Below are 15,860 nucleotides of genomic sequence, written 5' to 3' on the forward strand. Positions count from 1 at the left end.
ACAAGTACAAGATGGGAAAGGAAACTTAGTCTAGTGTAAAATAAGGGAGGAAACAGTGCACTGGGATTGCAAGGAAATGCCCTTTGGGTACAGCAAGCAGGAAAGGGATGGGAAAGAACTGGAGAAAAGCTGGTTGGTGGCACCTGGACTCCCCTGTGGCCTCCCACCGCTGAGGTAATGGTGGCCAGGAGGTGGCAGGGCAGGATCAACGATATCCCATGGATGTTGCACAGGAAGAGCCCAGGATATATATAGAAATAGATAGATATAGATATGTGTATATATATATATAAAACTACGGAGTCCTCCCCGATGCTGGTCTGGGCTTCCCTGGCTCATGGGACACCCCCAGCCCCGGTGGCAGGCACAGGCTCTGGCCTCTGGACCAGGAGGTCATCATGAATAGAGGTCTCTGAGGGAAGAATCCCAGTTTTGGCTGGAAGTCTCACAACCCTTTCAGTGCCTCTGCATGGTGCAGAGCCTTGGAGCACTGCTTAATACCAAGGACCAGACAGGATGCTAGAGAGGCAGGCACATGGAGAGCAGCTCGGCACAAAGCCCTTTGTGGCACCAGCTACTTTCTTCCCTGTTACAAAAGAGTAAGGTGCAGCCCTGCCCTGGGGACAAGTCCTTACCCATGCAGTTCTTCATCATCATGAAGCCACTCTCGTAGCCTTCAAAGCACTCGCACTCGAAGCTGCCTGGCGTGTTGACACAGGTGCCATGGCCACACAGGTCTGGTGAGATGCGGCACTCATCGATGTCTGTGGGGATGAAGAGCAGCTAGTGGAGGCAGAACAGACTACACGCACCACTACAGCTGCCTGTAGTGCACATCACATTCAATGAACAAGGACTGGCAAGTCTGGCCCAGCAAACCAAGGAACTCCTTTTCCTGAAGGGAGAGACAGCAGTTAAACTTTCTCTCTGGTGCAGGATTCATCTTTCATCCCATGAGCAAAGAAGCCTTCCACTCATGGTCCTGCCTTTGCCTTCTCAGTATGTCCCTAAGATAAAAGCTCTGCCTCCTCTGGGTACCACCATCACACTAAGAATCCCACAAGGTGGACAGGGCTGCAAGCTGGGCAAGAGTGTTCCAGAGGAAGCTGCTCTTCCCTTACCTGTGCAGTTCCTTTCTTCAGCATCCAAAGCAAAGCCGTTGCCACAGAGACACCTGAAGCTGCCAATGGTGTTTCGACAGGTCCCATGAGTGCACAGGCCGGAGAAGACCTTACATTCATTCACATCTGTGGGTGAAGACACAGCAGGGATGTTTCAGGGAGGGGATGTCTGCAATGAACCTTAGAGTCCCCAGGCAAGCAGCAGGGTCCTTGTGCTCCTCTTTCTTCTCACCTTTGTAGAAAGGCCTTCCTGAAAGCACATCTCCTCGGTTGGCGAAGCCGGGTCCCCTTGGGCAGATGGCCTTGAACTCACTGGAGCCAACCTTGGGACACTCTTCACAGTCGATGCCCCAGGCTGAGCCCACGGAGCAGCAGCACATGTCGATGCGGTACTTGCCTGGCAGAGGCTCTGTGCACTCATCCTCATCCCATTTCATGTAGCACTGTTCCACACGCACATCTGGGGAGAGAGCAGAGCTGAGCCCCTGCCTGCAGCACCCAACCTCTGGGAAAACCAGAGGTATTATTGCCTGTGGTACAGTTGGCAAGGTTTCTGGATGGAGCATCCTCCAAACAATGCCCAGGTAGGGGCCATGTGAATGAGGCCACCTTGTTTGCAGTGCTAATAGCATGGACATGGCCAGCCTGTGACTGCAACAGGAGCAGAGAAAGGAACATCCACAGTGTAGTCAGCAGTGCTGATGGCCCATATGAAGGGCAGAGTTTTGTCATGGTGTGCCCAGAAAGCAGCCAGGAGTTGGTTTAGGGTTGCTGGTCATTAACCAGTTAGGTTAACTGTATGTCTACCCCTGAAGTCCACCCAAACAGAATGATTGCATTACTAGCTGAACCTGGAGACATGAAGCTATGGCAGCCTTGCAGGTATGATGTGCTATCACTCAGTTCTCAAGACTGTTGCACATGGTGGGTAGGGGATGGTTGGACCACTGTAGATAGGGCTGAAGAGTGACCAGGATGCAGCTGAGAGGAGGTGTCCTTACCCACACATGTCCTGGCAGTACCATCAAGGGTCAGTCCTTCTGGACACTCGCACCGAAAGGAGCCAGCAGTGTTCACACAGCGCCCATTTGGGCAGACACCAGGGAAGACCTCGCACTCATTCACGTCTGTGGGCACAAAAGCAAGAGACAGGCATGAGACCAGCACCTGGACAAGCCCAGAGTGGCCTTAAGGAGCTCTTGGAGGAGATGGAAGTGGTCCTGCTGGCTGGCATAGCACTGACAGTGACAGCAGGACTCACAGACATGGGTACTGCTGATGGAGCAGCTAAACTTGGAAACCCACTTCCAGGTACATGAATGACAAGAAAATCAGCAGCAGGCATCAGCATGGACGGAGCAGGGGGAGTCACGACTGATGAGCTTGATCTAATTCTATGATAAAGTGGCTGGCCCAGCAGGCAAGGGAGTAGTGGTGGGTACTGTCCACCTAACCTTCAGTAAGGCCCTGAGCACTGCTTCCCATAATGTCTTCATACAGTAGCTGCTGATGTATGGGCTGGTTGAGCAGACAGTGAGATAGACTGAAAGCTGTCTGAATGGCTGGGCTCAAGAGAGTGCCGTTCAGTGGCCTCAGTACCGGGTCTGATCCTGTTTAACACCTTCATTAGTCGTCAGGGTGATGGGGTAAAGTGTATCCTCAGCAAAGCTGCTGATGGCACAGAGCTGGGAGAAGTGGCTGCTACACCAGAAGGTCATGCTGCCATCCAGAGGGCCCTTGGCAAGCTGGAGAAATGGGCTGCCAGGAGCATCCATAAATGCTGGAGGTCACCCAGCTGGAAAGCAGCTCGGCAGGAAAGGGCCTGAGGTCCTGGTAGACACCAAGTTGAACATGAGGCAGCAACGTGCCCTTGCTGCAGAGGCCAATGGTATCCTGGGCTGCATTAGGAGCATTGCCAGCGGGCTGAGGGAGGTGATGCTTCCTCTCTGCTCAGCATGTGTGAGGGCACAAATGGAATCCAGTTCTGGACATCCCAGTATGAGGCAGAGATGGACAGACTTGAGAGAGTCTGACAAAGGGCCACAAAGTGTAGATCCCCCCCCAAAGACTCAAAGTTGCAAGACAGCAATAAAGAATGGCCCCGTTCCTAATAACCATGCTCCTCTCCTGTGTCCTGCAGCAGTTACCTTCACAAGTGACCCCCTTCATCCTGGCATACCCCCGGGGACAGGCAGTATCTGCAAGAGAACGGAGGAATGTCAGCACAGAAATGGGCTTCCTCCTGCTTTGCCAATGGTGTTGCCAGCAGAGCCTTACCGATCTCACAGCGCTCACAGGGGCTGCCCCACGCTGCCCCCAGTGTGGCACAGCATTCCGACTTCAGGGTGGCCCCGTTGATGTTCACCTCGCACCGTCCGTCCTGGATGTTCAACCAGCACGTCCCTTTCATGCTGTCTGGAGAGGCAAAGACAAGAGGTGAGTGAAGAGATGCTCCTTGATGGAGGTTCCCTGCTCCATGGAAGCCAGGCTGCCGGGAGAAGCAGCTAGGAGGAAACTCATGGAGCTGCAGTGGGACTATTGTTCCCTGGTGTCACTTTAGCCTTCATGCTGTGGAGTAAAGTGCATGGGCACAAACACTGCTGAGTTGTGGAGCAGCATCTCTGTGCTCTCTGATACAGCTACTGCATCACTTCTGTGTCCTGCCCTTCTAGTTCCAGCCTGCTCCTCTTCTGGGTAGAAATAGTCCTTTCCTCCAGCTGCCCCTGACCATCTGGGAGTGGGAAGTGGGTACCTCATCTTGGTGAGATGGGATCTACTTCATCCTGATGTGCCTTAATGTCAGCACACTACAAACCCATCTGTTGATGGGAACCCAGCATCCTGATGCCCTGAGGGTCCCCTGAGGGCTGTAGCACAGCCATGTCTGCTGCACACTGCTCAAAGCACTGCCTGAGGCTGCAGCTTCTCAGGCTCTCTGGATGCATGAATGAGGTGTTGATTGTCACCAACAACCAAAGAAGCACCGGATGAGAAAGAGAGGGGTCAAAAGATCCCCATCCCCAAGCCAGGAATACAAGACTTGCTTCAGATGAACAGCAAGGGATGATGATGGGCACTACCAATACCAGCCACTGTGCCAGAGCTGCCTGTCACATCCTTACCCACACAGATGGTGCCGCTGGGGTCCAGCTTGCTGCCAGGGGAGCACTCACAGGCAAAGGAGCCAGCATTGTTCCTGCAGACACCGTTCACACAGGGGTTAGAGGTGCACTCATTGATATCTGTGGGAAGAAAGGGACTGTCACTGCAGTGAGTGCCATGGGACCTGATGTTCTGGGCCAGAGACTGGGGGGAGATGATGAAGAACATGAAGAAAAAGAGGTTTTCAGCCTCCCAGAGGACCCTCAGTCCAGGCCATTTTTCACCTTCTTTACAGAAAACCTCTTTTTTCCCCCTCTAAACAGACATTTATGTGCAAAGGGCCAATTCTCAAACATTTGAGGACTTTGTGGTCAGCAAATCATTTCCCCCACTCCAAAGCGTAAGTTTGCAATCAAATCACCAAAACTTGCCATTTTGGTCAGGCTTTAGCTAAAATTTGGGGGCTCTAGAGGAAATTGTTCTGGTTTTCTGTCACTGAACAGCCCAGATGTTCTAGGTTTGGACGTCTGCTCTTTTGGATGAAGTGTGAAACTTGCCCCTCGCAGGAAAAGAAACCACAAACCCAAAGCCTGGATCTGCTCCAGTTCAAACCACTGTGGTCAAAAGGGAACCAAAGACACGTTAGACCTTGAGCTCCCTCTCAGGCATAAAGATGCTCTCAGGTCCTTTCAAGTCTCGTTACCTTCACAGGTATCTGTCTCTGTCCTGAAGACAAAGCCCTTGGGGCAGGTGCAGGTGTAGCTGCCGGGTGTGTTGCGGCACAGTCCATTGTCACACAGCAGACGATTGACAGTACATTCATCAACATCTGTGGGCAGAGAGATGGGGTTCATGAGCTACAGCATCTGCAGAGCTCCAGCAGCCAGAGAGGCACAGAAATGCATCACCACCCTCAAAGCAATGCCATGTGGAAGGTATGTTACATCACATACACGTAGCACCTTGCTACACGTACATGTGATGTACATACATGTAGCTTGCTTGGTACAAGGTGTTATGCAAACACAAAGCACCTTGTGCTCTTCCATGTGGACAACGCATCCCTGAATGGGAACAGTGCTAGAGAGCATCAGCTCTATCACCTCAGGCTCCTGTGCATGTGGCTCCCAGCCCCACACTGAATGTGTGCCACCCTCTCCCCAGCATCCCTGAGCTCCTGGTCCCTGCCACAGCCCTGAACTCACCCACACAGTTCTTGCCCGTGGGGTCTGACTCGTAGCCCAGGTTGCAGATGCAGCGGTAGCTCCCACGCAGGTTCTCACACATGCCATTGGGGCAGATGTCTGGGTTGAGGGCACATTCATTGATGTCTGCACAGAGAAAGAAGTCAAAGCAGATGGATCCTGGCAAATGCAAATACAGAAAACTTCCCCCCATGAATTCTTCATTGTTCCTTACAGTGGGTACCCCCCTGCAGGAATCTTTCCTTCCTGTCCTACTGGTTTGACCCAGTAGGTCCTGGAGACCCTTTTTCCTCTCTTTCTGGGGCTATGGCACTGCCTATCTTGTCCTGGGGACGCACAGGTATGATCTAGCATAGGGCTTTGAGCTCAGAAGGAGAGAAATGGATAGGGGGTTGAGATAAACCCAGATTCAGCTCTTTATCAAGGGCTTTCGGGTCTTTCTGGTACATTCCTGAGTCTCCTTACACTATCTTTACCCCAAGTACTCAGGGCACACCATTTAATTATCCCTTCTACTGGTAAAGCTGGGAGGAAGAGCTGTTTGTAAGATGCTATGAGCAGGATGCTGGGTCCAGCTGGGATAAGGGCCGAGCATGATGAACAACCTGCTGTGGTACCCAGGCAAAGAGATTTACCCTGGCAAGAACCAGGCTCCCCACAGAACAGGGCAGGTTTGTGTCTGTACAGCAGCATCCTCACAGTGCCATAGAGCCAGATGGCAAGAAGCCCAGGACGCTGCTGGCCTTTGTCTCCACGCAGTTGGATTCCAGTTACATCCCCAGAGAAATGCAACCCTGGAGAGCACTGAGTGCATCCAGGCCTGGCTGCAGGCAGCAATGGGCTGACCAGAGCACGTCTGACGTTAGCTTCTTGCTAGAAAGCATCTTATCGTTAGCCTGAGAGTGACTTTGGCCAAGAGACGGTGCCCTGGAAGGGAGCCCAAGAAGTCACCAGGGTTCTGCCTCTGGCTCATTCCCATTTGGAAGGTTCTGAAAGACCGGAGCTCTCTGGCTGCTTTGTGCTCTTCCTGCTGATCCAAGCACTGCCCGGGGCTGGCAGCGCAGCCGCCTGCCTGACCTCTTGCTGTCTAATGCAAAGCAGCCCATTGGCAACACATCCCAACACACGCTTATCACCTCCCTCTCCCTGAGCCCTCTTCCCCCGTGACCATGGAGCTGGAGGGCAGAGGATGGAAACAAGCAAGAGGATGCAATTGGTCATGCTCTTCATTCCCACCAAAGCCAAACTCTGTGTGTGCATCCCCAGCAATGTGGCTCCCACAGGGTGCCAGGAATCAACTCCTTGTTCAAGTCCTCAGGGATGCTTGCTCAACATTAACTCATGGAGGGAGGAGACAAGGCACACAGCACTCCTGTCTCCCTGTGCCCAAGCTCACATCCCACCCACTGACACTCACTAACACAGAGATAGGTTCTTGCATGCACTTACACCCACCCAGGCTATGCAAACTACCCTGTGCCTACTCATAAACAGCTCTTACACACACAGGTGTCATGGAGTAACTCTCCAGCACACCCTCCACAGTGGTAAGCCTCCCAGGGAAAACACACCTACAGATGCATGCACTCTCCATTAAAAGCAGCTGAGAGTGATGTTAGAGGTGCCTGTGTAGAATCTGCTCCATGGGATGCACATACCTCTGCCATCAGCTGTTATTCCAATGCCACTGCTGCAGAGCGCCTGGAATTCAGCTGTGTGGAAAGCACAACAGAGCTGTTAGCTTTTCTAGGCAGTTCACACATAGTCACATAAACTCTTGGTAATGCTGGATTTATTGCTTGGTTGAATGTCACCTATGGGCTTCCAAGCAGTGTCAGTTTACACTCATACAATGTGTATTTTAGAGCTGACACACTTAATAGTCCAACACTGTAAGAAGCCCTGCAAAGAGATCAGCATCAGATTTGTGGCTCCAACCTCAGTTTGTAACTGCATGGCATTCCTTCCCCACTGCCTATGGCTTTCCCATGTCCCTGCCAAGCCGTCAAGGCCATCTCCAGGACCTGCACTGTCTCCAAGCACCTCTTTGCAAACTCAGATGGAAGAGGAGCTCACCAGAGTTCTTGGCTGGACAGGGCTGGCAGGGCTCTCCAAAGCCATGGTCTGGGTTAGCACAGCAGCACTCAGACTTGGTCACTGCTCCAGGGAAGGGACGAGCACATGTGCCCTTTTTAATGCCTCCGTAACATGTGCTGCGCATGTGGGTGTCCACACAGACCCGTCCATCCACGCCGATGGCCAGGCCCCCCAGGCACTCGCAGCGGAAGGAGCCCTCTGTGTTGATGCACCAGCCATTCATACAGATCCCTGGCGTCTCACACTCATCGATGTCTGAAAGAGGAAGGAGGAAGTGCCTGTTACTTACCCACAGGCAGAAGGAGACACTGACAGGAGCTTTGCACTGCTTTGCAGGGTGACTTGGATGCTAAGAGGGAGCCAGAGATGCAGTTAGAGCATCACATCCCTTGTGTGCTCTGCTGACTCTTCCTGATGGTTCAAGGAACCTGAGACCCAGCCCATTGAGTAGCAGGGTCTCTGCCCTGTTTACAGCTCAGTGACCCAGAGAATTCACCCAATGTCACAGCAGTATAACAAAGAAATGTGTTCTCCTCCTCCTTTCTCCACTCTGCCTTCCCATTCTAACCTGCCTGGCTTTGGGAGGTGGCACACAAAGTGCACTGGAATGTGCTGCAGAGGCTGGGGAAGCTATGGAGATGACTGCTGCAGCTCACACTGGTAATAGGAAGCTTCACAGCCCTGCTTTACCTCCCTCACAAAGAGGATTGAAGCTCCAGTTTGTGCTGTAGTGGAGGTGCAAGAACATTTCCCCCTGTGCCCATTCTGCTGTGAGGGGGTCATTTCTGAAGGCAGAACAGGAGATGTCTGGTAACAGCCTTGGTTTTCCTCAGCTCCTCTTGTCTCAGACACATCTCAAGTCCCCAGGAATGTGGGCAGCATGTTCAGAAGAGGACAGGGACCAAGGCTGGGGACCTACGCACCCACACAGTACCGCCCATTGGGAGCCAGCACAAAACCAGGCTTGCAGATGCACTTGAAGCTGCCATCCTCATTGATACACATCCCATTGAGGCACATGTTGGTCGTGGCACATTCATCATGATCTGGGGAGGACAAACAGAAACCATGAGTTGAGCCTGAGAGCATCAGCAAGACTCTCCTGTGCTCAGAAACATTCTGGCTCCCATCTCATGGTCAAATTGGTTCTTATGGCAGTGGGTGCTAATCCTCAAGGCAGAGTTCCCACTGCTGCTCCTGGGTGAGAGCTGTCCTGCTGCATCCCTGCTGCTCTCAGTACCCTGCTCAGCCAGTGCAGCTCACAGCAGCACTCACAGCTGGAGAATGTCCTCCTTCCAGACCCAGCCCTGCTCACACTCCTGGACCCAAACCTACAGGAGCACTCCAGCAGCACAAGCACCCCTATAAAACAAACACCTTCCCATTTCAGTGCTCTCATTTTAAGATGCACTCTGCCCTAGAGATGAAGGGAATACAGCAGGGATTAAAGTAACCACCATTCCCTATGAATCCATACTCTCAGTCCCAAGTGCACCAGGAGATAGCTTACCAACACAGTTCTTGCCATCAGGGGTGATTTCAAAGCCTGCATTGCAGATACACTGGAAGCTTCCATCAGTGTTAACACAGCGGCCGTTCCTACACATCACCCCGTTCATGATGCACTCATCGATATCTGCCAGGGAAATGAACACAAGGAAGTAGCAGCAGGTGGAGTGAGAAGCAATCCAGCTTAGGATCAGATCCAGTTTAGGATTATAGAATCATAGAATGGATTGGGTTGGAAGGGGCCTTAAGACCATCCAGTTCTAACCCCCTCTCATGGGCAGGGATGCCTCACACTAAGACCGTGTCACCCAAGGCTCTGCCAGTCACCTTCACAGGGAAGAGCTTCTTCCTTATCTCTAACCTGAACTTCCCCTGTGTCAGTCTGAACCCATCACCCCTTGTCCCATCGCTCCAGCCGCTGATGCAGAGTCCCTCTCCAGCATCGTTGTAACCGCCTTCAGACACTGGAAGCTGCCCTGAGGCCTCCACGCAGCTTCTCTTCTTCAGCCTGAACAGCCCCAAAATGCCACATGCAACAAGCGTAAAGAAGAAGTGAGGACCCCATCTCCACCAGCAGAAAGAGAACCACAGCTTAAAGGATTTAGTGTCTCTTCCAACCCAAACCATTCCATGACTCTTCCCTCTCCTTCCCTTTTACAATCATTTTCCTTTGGTACCCAGGTCTCTTATAACCCATCTTGCAGCACACTGTCATCTCCAAAAGAGAAACAGAACCCACCAATGCAAGCCTGCTTTGTGGGAGTGCTCTGGAAGCCCTCGTGGCACTTGCAGTGGTAGGAGCCCGGTGTGTTCACGCAGTCACCATGCACGCAGGGGCTGCTGGAGCACTCATCCACATCTGCAAGAAAAGCCCGAACCCATGAGTCACCACGATACACAGCAAGCTACAAGGAGAGGCAGCAAAGGCTGCCTTGATCCTGTCCTTTCAACCCCAGCACTCAGCATCACAGCCAGCAATGGATGTATCCCTTCCCTCAAGTGAACCAACTGCAACACTCAGCTTGGTGTCATTTGCAGACTTGCGAAGGATGCCCTCAGTACCATTATGGCACTGATGAGGACACTAAAGAATGGTCCCAGAATGGACCCTTGAGGGACACCACCCTTGGACTTTGAGCCATTGTCTATAACCCTTTGAACACAGTCCCCCAGCCAATTCCTTATCCATCCAGCAGTCCCTCTGCCAAACCCACATCAGTCCAATTTAGAGGTAAGAATGTTGTGGGGAACTATATCAAAGACCTTACAGAAGTCCACACAGATGACAGCACAGCTCTTTTCTGTCCACTGATGCAGTCACATCAAAGGCCACTAGATTGGTCAGGCATGATTTGCCCTTGGTGAATCCCATCAGCTCCCAACAGACCCAGCTTCTCCTGACTACTACACTGCTTGTGGCAATGCTGTGGCTACCACAGGAGTGGTCACCCTCGCAGGGCACACACCTTCTTTCAGCCACACTGCTTTGGAACCTGACATGAGCCCTCTATCTCCAACGCCTTGTGTGGGTCTCTGACTGCAATGGGGGCTCTGGGGCAACAGCTACTCACCGATGCACTCCCCACGCACGTCCTGCTTGTAGCCCATGTTGCACTCGCAGCGGTAGCTGGATGGGGTGGGGATGCAGCGTCCGTTCAGGCAGAGGTTAGTGAAATGCTTGCAGATGTCAATGGTCTGATTCAAAGTGGCAGTCCCTGGAAAGCACAAGGGACAGCATCAGGGTTACAGCACAAGGGACAGCATCAGGGTTACAGCATCAGGGTTACAGCTCCCTTGATTGTGCCCAGGAAGCACAAGTGTCCTTAAGTCCAAACCCTGTGACAATGATGCTCCTGTACAAGCATGGGGCTGCGGACACACACTCAGCTGTTTCAGAAGCCTCTGCAGGGTGCTGCAGTACCTGGCTGACATGCACAAGATGGCTCAGCCTCTTGGAAGCAAGGTGGGAATCAATACTTATTGACATCCAGTGCATCTCCATAGGCTTCAGCCCTTAGCATGGAGCTATACAGGGATGCCCATGAGAGAGGTACCCAAAGAGGCAGGAAACCCAGTTTTGTAGGGGGGAGGCAGAGACATGAAGCTAACGTGAAAGCTTCATTCCTATTTGGTCATTACAAAGATATTCTGCACTGGAGCCAGGCTCAGCTCTTGCTCTGCCAGCAGATGCTGTTTGATCTGCTTCTGGGCTCAGCACCCTGCACAGAATTAGTGTCGCATCCCATCACTCGCCTTGTGTCAGAGTAAACCCTGTGGCTAAGAACACAGCCGTGTGCAGGGATCAGCAGCAGGAGGATGCAAGTAAGAAAGTCAGTTTAATTACCAATGCTTGAGCTTCCTGCGCCCATTCCAGGCAGACCTGGGATCCCGCCTTGTCCGTTTGCCCCATTTGGTCCAATGCCTCCAGGCCCATTGAGTCCTGGCCCAACACCATTGGGCCCGAATCCAGGGATTGCTGGAAAGTTCCCAGGGAAGCCTGGCACGACCGGGAGTCCTTCGATGCACAGTCTGCGGTACTCATCTGAAACAAACCAGCTGCCTTAGTGCTTTCCCATGAGCACCAGAACCCTCCTCCTGCCTGTGCCAGGAACAGAGGGATGGGAGAGGGACTGGCAGAGAGCAAAGAGGATGGGAGCTGATGGGAACAGGACTGATGGGTGAGGAGAGCGTTAACACTCCGGAGCAGACGGTGAGACACAGCTTGCCAGGGTGTTTGGCAACAGCTTCTTGGGGTGCACGGCACCATGGGCTCCCTTCATGCAGGAAAGGACGGGACATGGGAGAGTGCCAGACACTGTAAAGCTCTGCCCTGCTAGGAGCTGGTGGTGAAAGAAGAGAGGCAGAGAGCTGTATCTACAGTGCTGTGCCTCCTCAAGGCCTCCTGCTGCCGGGACTCACCCTCTTTTGGCCCCATGGTTCAATCATGGTGGGAGCCAAAGGGAGCTGAAGGAGCAGGAGGAAAGGGATAACTTCTTGCCTTGACTGAACTCATCTGGCTCAACCTCAGATGAGACCCGGGCAGGAGAGCCAGCATCCCCATATGACCCTTCCCTGCATCGCATGGTGATGCTTGTCCACATCAAACCCAGGGTACCACTACAGCCATCAGAGCCAGGACTTGGCCATGGATGGAGGCTGCACTTACCAGAGCCCCGGACAGGGCACATCTCCGGAGTCTGAGCAATGGCCCAGCAGCGCCCAGAGTCACAGCAGCACTGCATCTTGGTGTACTGGCCAGGAAGGTCCCCAGCACAGCGGCCTCCGATCAGCGCAGAGAAACATGCCCCAATCCGCTGGTCTGCAGAGGGAGAGGACAAGGAGCCACGTTCACAACATCTCATCACCATGCTCCTGGTCACCATTCCCACTGGTGCCTTTTGTGGCTGCCCTCCCGTTCTGTCTCATCTTCCCCAGATCATGGAGTTCTCCAGCATCTCCATATGGAGCACATCAAGGCTGTAGGGCCAGGCCTCATTTCCCAGTATTACATCTCATGTCCCCATTTAGGCTTCTAAATACTAGAAGCAGGCTGAACAAGAACCAGAAACAGGCAGGAGGTGGGAGCTGGACAAGCAGACCCAACACATTCCAGCTGAATCCATAGATGAGATCCCCCACCACATCCCATGCTCCCTCAGCTTCCCAGGGAAATGGGGTTATTTACAGGTGTCTCTGCTCTCACCAAAGCTTCTGCACTTACAAAACATGTCAGCGACGGGTTCCCCCACTGACCTGATGCTCCAGCTGGGGCAGGGAACAGGCTGAGATGAGGTGGACCACTGCAAACACTGACACTATGGACACCTGGACCTAGCCTGTTGCTGGGGACAGATAAACTGCTGTGGACTAAATCAATGCAAAATAGCATCCTGGAGCTGAGGTGTCCATTCTTCAGGTTCCCCTCCGATGTTAGCATCTCTCTTGTTTAGTTATATTTGTGAGCAAGGGTTGGCCATCAATGCCGATACTGAAGTCCAACAGGCGCTGAACTTGGCTACATGGACTCTTCTCCTCTCTTGGGCCATTGGACCCAGCGTGGTAGATTTTCCTCCAACTTCTGCCACTACAAACACTTCCCTGTGATAACAACAACCCAGTGCTGCCTGCTTCTATTCTGAGGGTTCCCAGGCTCAGCAGGCATTCCCCAGCATCCCTGCTCCAGGCTGGAGTCTTGGCTGCAGCCCTCCTGGGGCAGGGCAGGGCTGGCAGACCAAGGTGCTCAGAGTTTACCTGGGGATCCAGGTACTCCCTGCATCAGTGATCCCCGATGCTGTGCTAAGGAAGGACCTTCCCACAGCCACCACTGTCCACTGTGGTCCTGCACATCTCAGGCCTGGCAAGGACCTGGATCTCATTCCCACAACTGATTAATGGCAGATGTCCCAGGCTTCCCATGAGGACACATTCCCTGCCAGGTCCCAGTGGTCTCAGCATCTCTCACTAAACAAATGGACCTGTTCCTAATTCCACATCCCTCCAGCCTACCCACTCCCATTCCCAGTGGATGCCCACTTCAGGTCATGGGTCAGTTCCCACAGCCTGGATTGAGCTGGGAGGAGAACAAGTCCTGGATGGTGGTCAAAATGCATGAGCCTGGCCAAAGCCACAGACACTGGCACCAGTGTTTGGTGTGTGTGGAATCTGGACCAGGCCCAGGAGACTGAGGGTCTTTCACACGTCTGGCAGGCTCCGTCTGGCACCAAGTCCTCCAGGAAAATCTGGAATCTTCCACTCATTCATCTCCTATCCTTGTTTCTCAAGTGAATTAATGAGGGGGAAAGTCTGGTGCGATTCCTCATCTGTGCCTCTTGCCATCAGGCTGACACTTCCCTCAAGTGTCATTGGGATCAACTGCATGGAGCTGTTTGATCTCTGGGCTGTGCTTACATCTCTTCTCTCACCACAGCTCAATGACTTCCCGAGGACAGTGACCCCAGTTAAAGCCAGGAGCACTAAACCCACAGGTCTTTCCCTCAGATACATCCTTTCCTGCTTTCTGAACGAGCCAGGGCAGGATAGTGGGGCCATCTGGGAAAGCTGCACATCAAACCCTTAATGTGGGTTTAACTCAATCAGGGCTTAGGGCTGAGCTACAATGAACCTCGAGATCTGAGGGTGGTAGTTTGGAATAAGCCCTTTGGGCATTAGAGAGGATGGATCCCACCCGGCTCCTACTGCTCTTCTGTGGGATGCTTGCTGTCCTGAAGCTGTGATACATGGTGACAGCCAGGCAGTTAACGGGTAAGGAGGGATTTGGAGCAGGCAGCCTCCTTCCCCACAGACAGACATGTGCTGACAAGTTTGACAAGGTCACAGCAGTTTGTGCAATGGAGGGAATGGTCCAACCCTTCTCATCTGGACACGGTTATGACATTCAGCTGCCTTCGCTGCAGTTTGCAATGATCTCTCTCAGAAAGAAAGGTCAGAGCTAATTGAAAACTCATCTGGAGCTGCCTTTGGGCAGAGAGAGGGGTGGAAACGAAAGACAGAAAGACAGAAAGACAGAAAGACAGAAAGACAGAAAGACAGAAAGACAGAAAGACAGAAAGAAAGAAAGAAAGAAAGAAAGAAAGAAAGAAAGAAAGAAAGAAAGAAAGAAAGAAAGAAAGAAAGAAAGAAAGAAAGAAAGAAAGAGAAAGAGAAAGAAAGAAAGAAAGAAAGAAAAGAAAGAAAGAGTCATCCACCTCTGTGACCTCCTGCAGGACCACCCACACCAGCACAAAGCCATGGTGAGTTTGTTCTGCCTTCCCCTGCAGCTGCAAAGGGAACAGGTTTGCACAATAACCTCTGGAAATCAGATAATGCTGCAGGCAAGAAAGGAGGTGAAATTCCACATGAGATTAGACAGGGCACAGAGGTGGGGGATAGAGCCACAGGTCTGCCAGAGGTCTCTGACCCCTTGTTTCAGTCTGAACCCATCACCCTTTGTCCTATCACTGCAGTCCCTGATAAAGGTCCCTCTCCAGCATCCCTATAGCCCCCTTCAGACACTGGAAGCTGCTCTGAGGTCTCCATGCAGCTTCTCTTCTCCAGGCTGAACAGCGCCAATGTTCTCAGCCTGGCTCCATAGGGGAGCTGCTCCAGCCCTTGAGCATCCTCATGGCTCCAACAGCTTCATGGGCTTGTGCTGAGGACACCAGAACTGCAGGTCGTCTGTGCACAAGGCACCTAAGACCGGTTGTGCACCTGCAAAGGACTCTGCAGTTTTCATCCCTGTTTCTTTGCTTGGTGACAAGTGGGGACAGGGGGAGATGGAGGAATGGAAAAACCTGGTACTGCTTCCCAGGAGAGCCCTTCAAGGGGTGGGTATTCCACTCTGTGTCTTGTCATGCACAGAAACTGAGAAGCCCAAGTGACCAAACCCAAGCCAATGGTTGCAAAAGGCATTTGGCTTTGTCTACAAAGGACTCGAGGGCTATTGGCTCGGAATGGAGCTGCAACACAGCAGCATGGAGCCAAAGGTCTCCCACCCAAGATGTCCAATGTTGCTTGGCTTGCAAGATGGTGGTGCCTGTCTCAGTGAAGAGTCACGCCAGAACCAAGGCACAAAGCACAAAGCATCCCTCTGTGCACAGCTCCTGCATCCTTCAATGCCCTGGTTGCTACTGAGGAGCTCTGCTCAGAGTCCCAGCTCCTTATCAACCTGTTTTGAGCCTGTGACCCTCACCCCACTTCCCTTTGTCATCTTGCCCTCATATTTCCTTATTCCACTCGCTCTTTCCTTCCCTGGATAACAACCAAGGTGGGTTAAAAGGTGTCCCCAGGCAGGTGAACTCCTCACTGACACCCTCACATCCTTCTCTGA

The 15,860-nt window shown here is 52.5% G+C and overlaps 1 protein-coding gene across 3 annotated transcripts in view; it reads right to left on the bottom strand.

The window, feature by feature from the left end:
• Positions 1-15,860, bottom strand: part of LOC101873380 (fibrillin-2) — an 87,153-nt gene that overhangs the window by 22,908 nt on the left and 48,385 nt on the right. For all 3 annotated transcript variants that reach the window (XM_031055007.2, XM_031055004.2, XM_031055006.2), the window contains exons 10-26: positions 12,201-12,353; positions 11,379-11,576; positions 10,606-10,749; positions 9,774-9,893; positions 9,036-9,161; positions 8,449-8,571; positions 7,505-7,780; positions 7,087-7,140; positions 5,429-5,554; positions 4,927-5,052; positions 4,244-4,363; positions 3,399-3,536; positions 3,269-3,319; positions 2,123-2,248; positions 1,354-1,581; positions 1,122-1,247; positions 636-764 (exon numbers count right to left, since the gene is read on the bottom strand). In XM_031055007.2, the coding sequence (XP_030910867.1) occupies positions 636-764; positions 1,122-1,247; positions 1,354-1,581; positions 2,123-2,248; positions 3,269-3,319; positions 3,399-3,536; positions 4,244-4,363; positions 4,927-5,052; positions 5,429-5,554; positions 7,087-7,140; positions 7,505-7,780; positions 8,449-8,571; positions 9,036-9,161; positions 9,774-9,893; positions 10,606-10,749; positions 11,379-11,576; positions 12,201-12,353 (2,364 nt within the window). The remainder of the gene's footprint in view (positions 1-635; positions 765-1,121; positions 1,248-1,353; positions 1,582-2,122; positions 2,249-3,268; positions 3,320-3,398; positions 3,537-4,243; positions 4,364-4,926; positions 5,053-5,428; positions 5,555-7,086; positions 7,141-7,504; positions 7,781-8,448; positions 8,572-9,035; positions 9,162-9,773; positions 9,894-10,605; positions 10,750-11,378; positions 11,577-12,200; positions 12,354-15,860) is intronic.

Source organism: Melopsittacus undulatus, chromosome 19, assembly GCF_012275295.1.
Source record: "Melopsittacus undulatus isolate bMelUnd1 chromosome 19, bMelUnd1.mat.Z, whole genome shotgun sequence".
In the NCBI taxonomy this organism is placed as follows: Eukaryota; Metazoa; Chordata; class Aves; order Psittaciformes; family Psittaculidae; genus Melopsittacus; species Melopsittacus undulatus.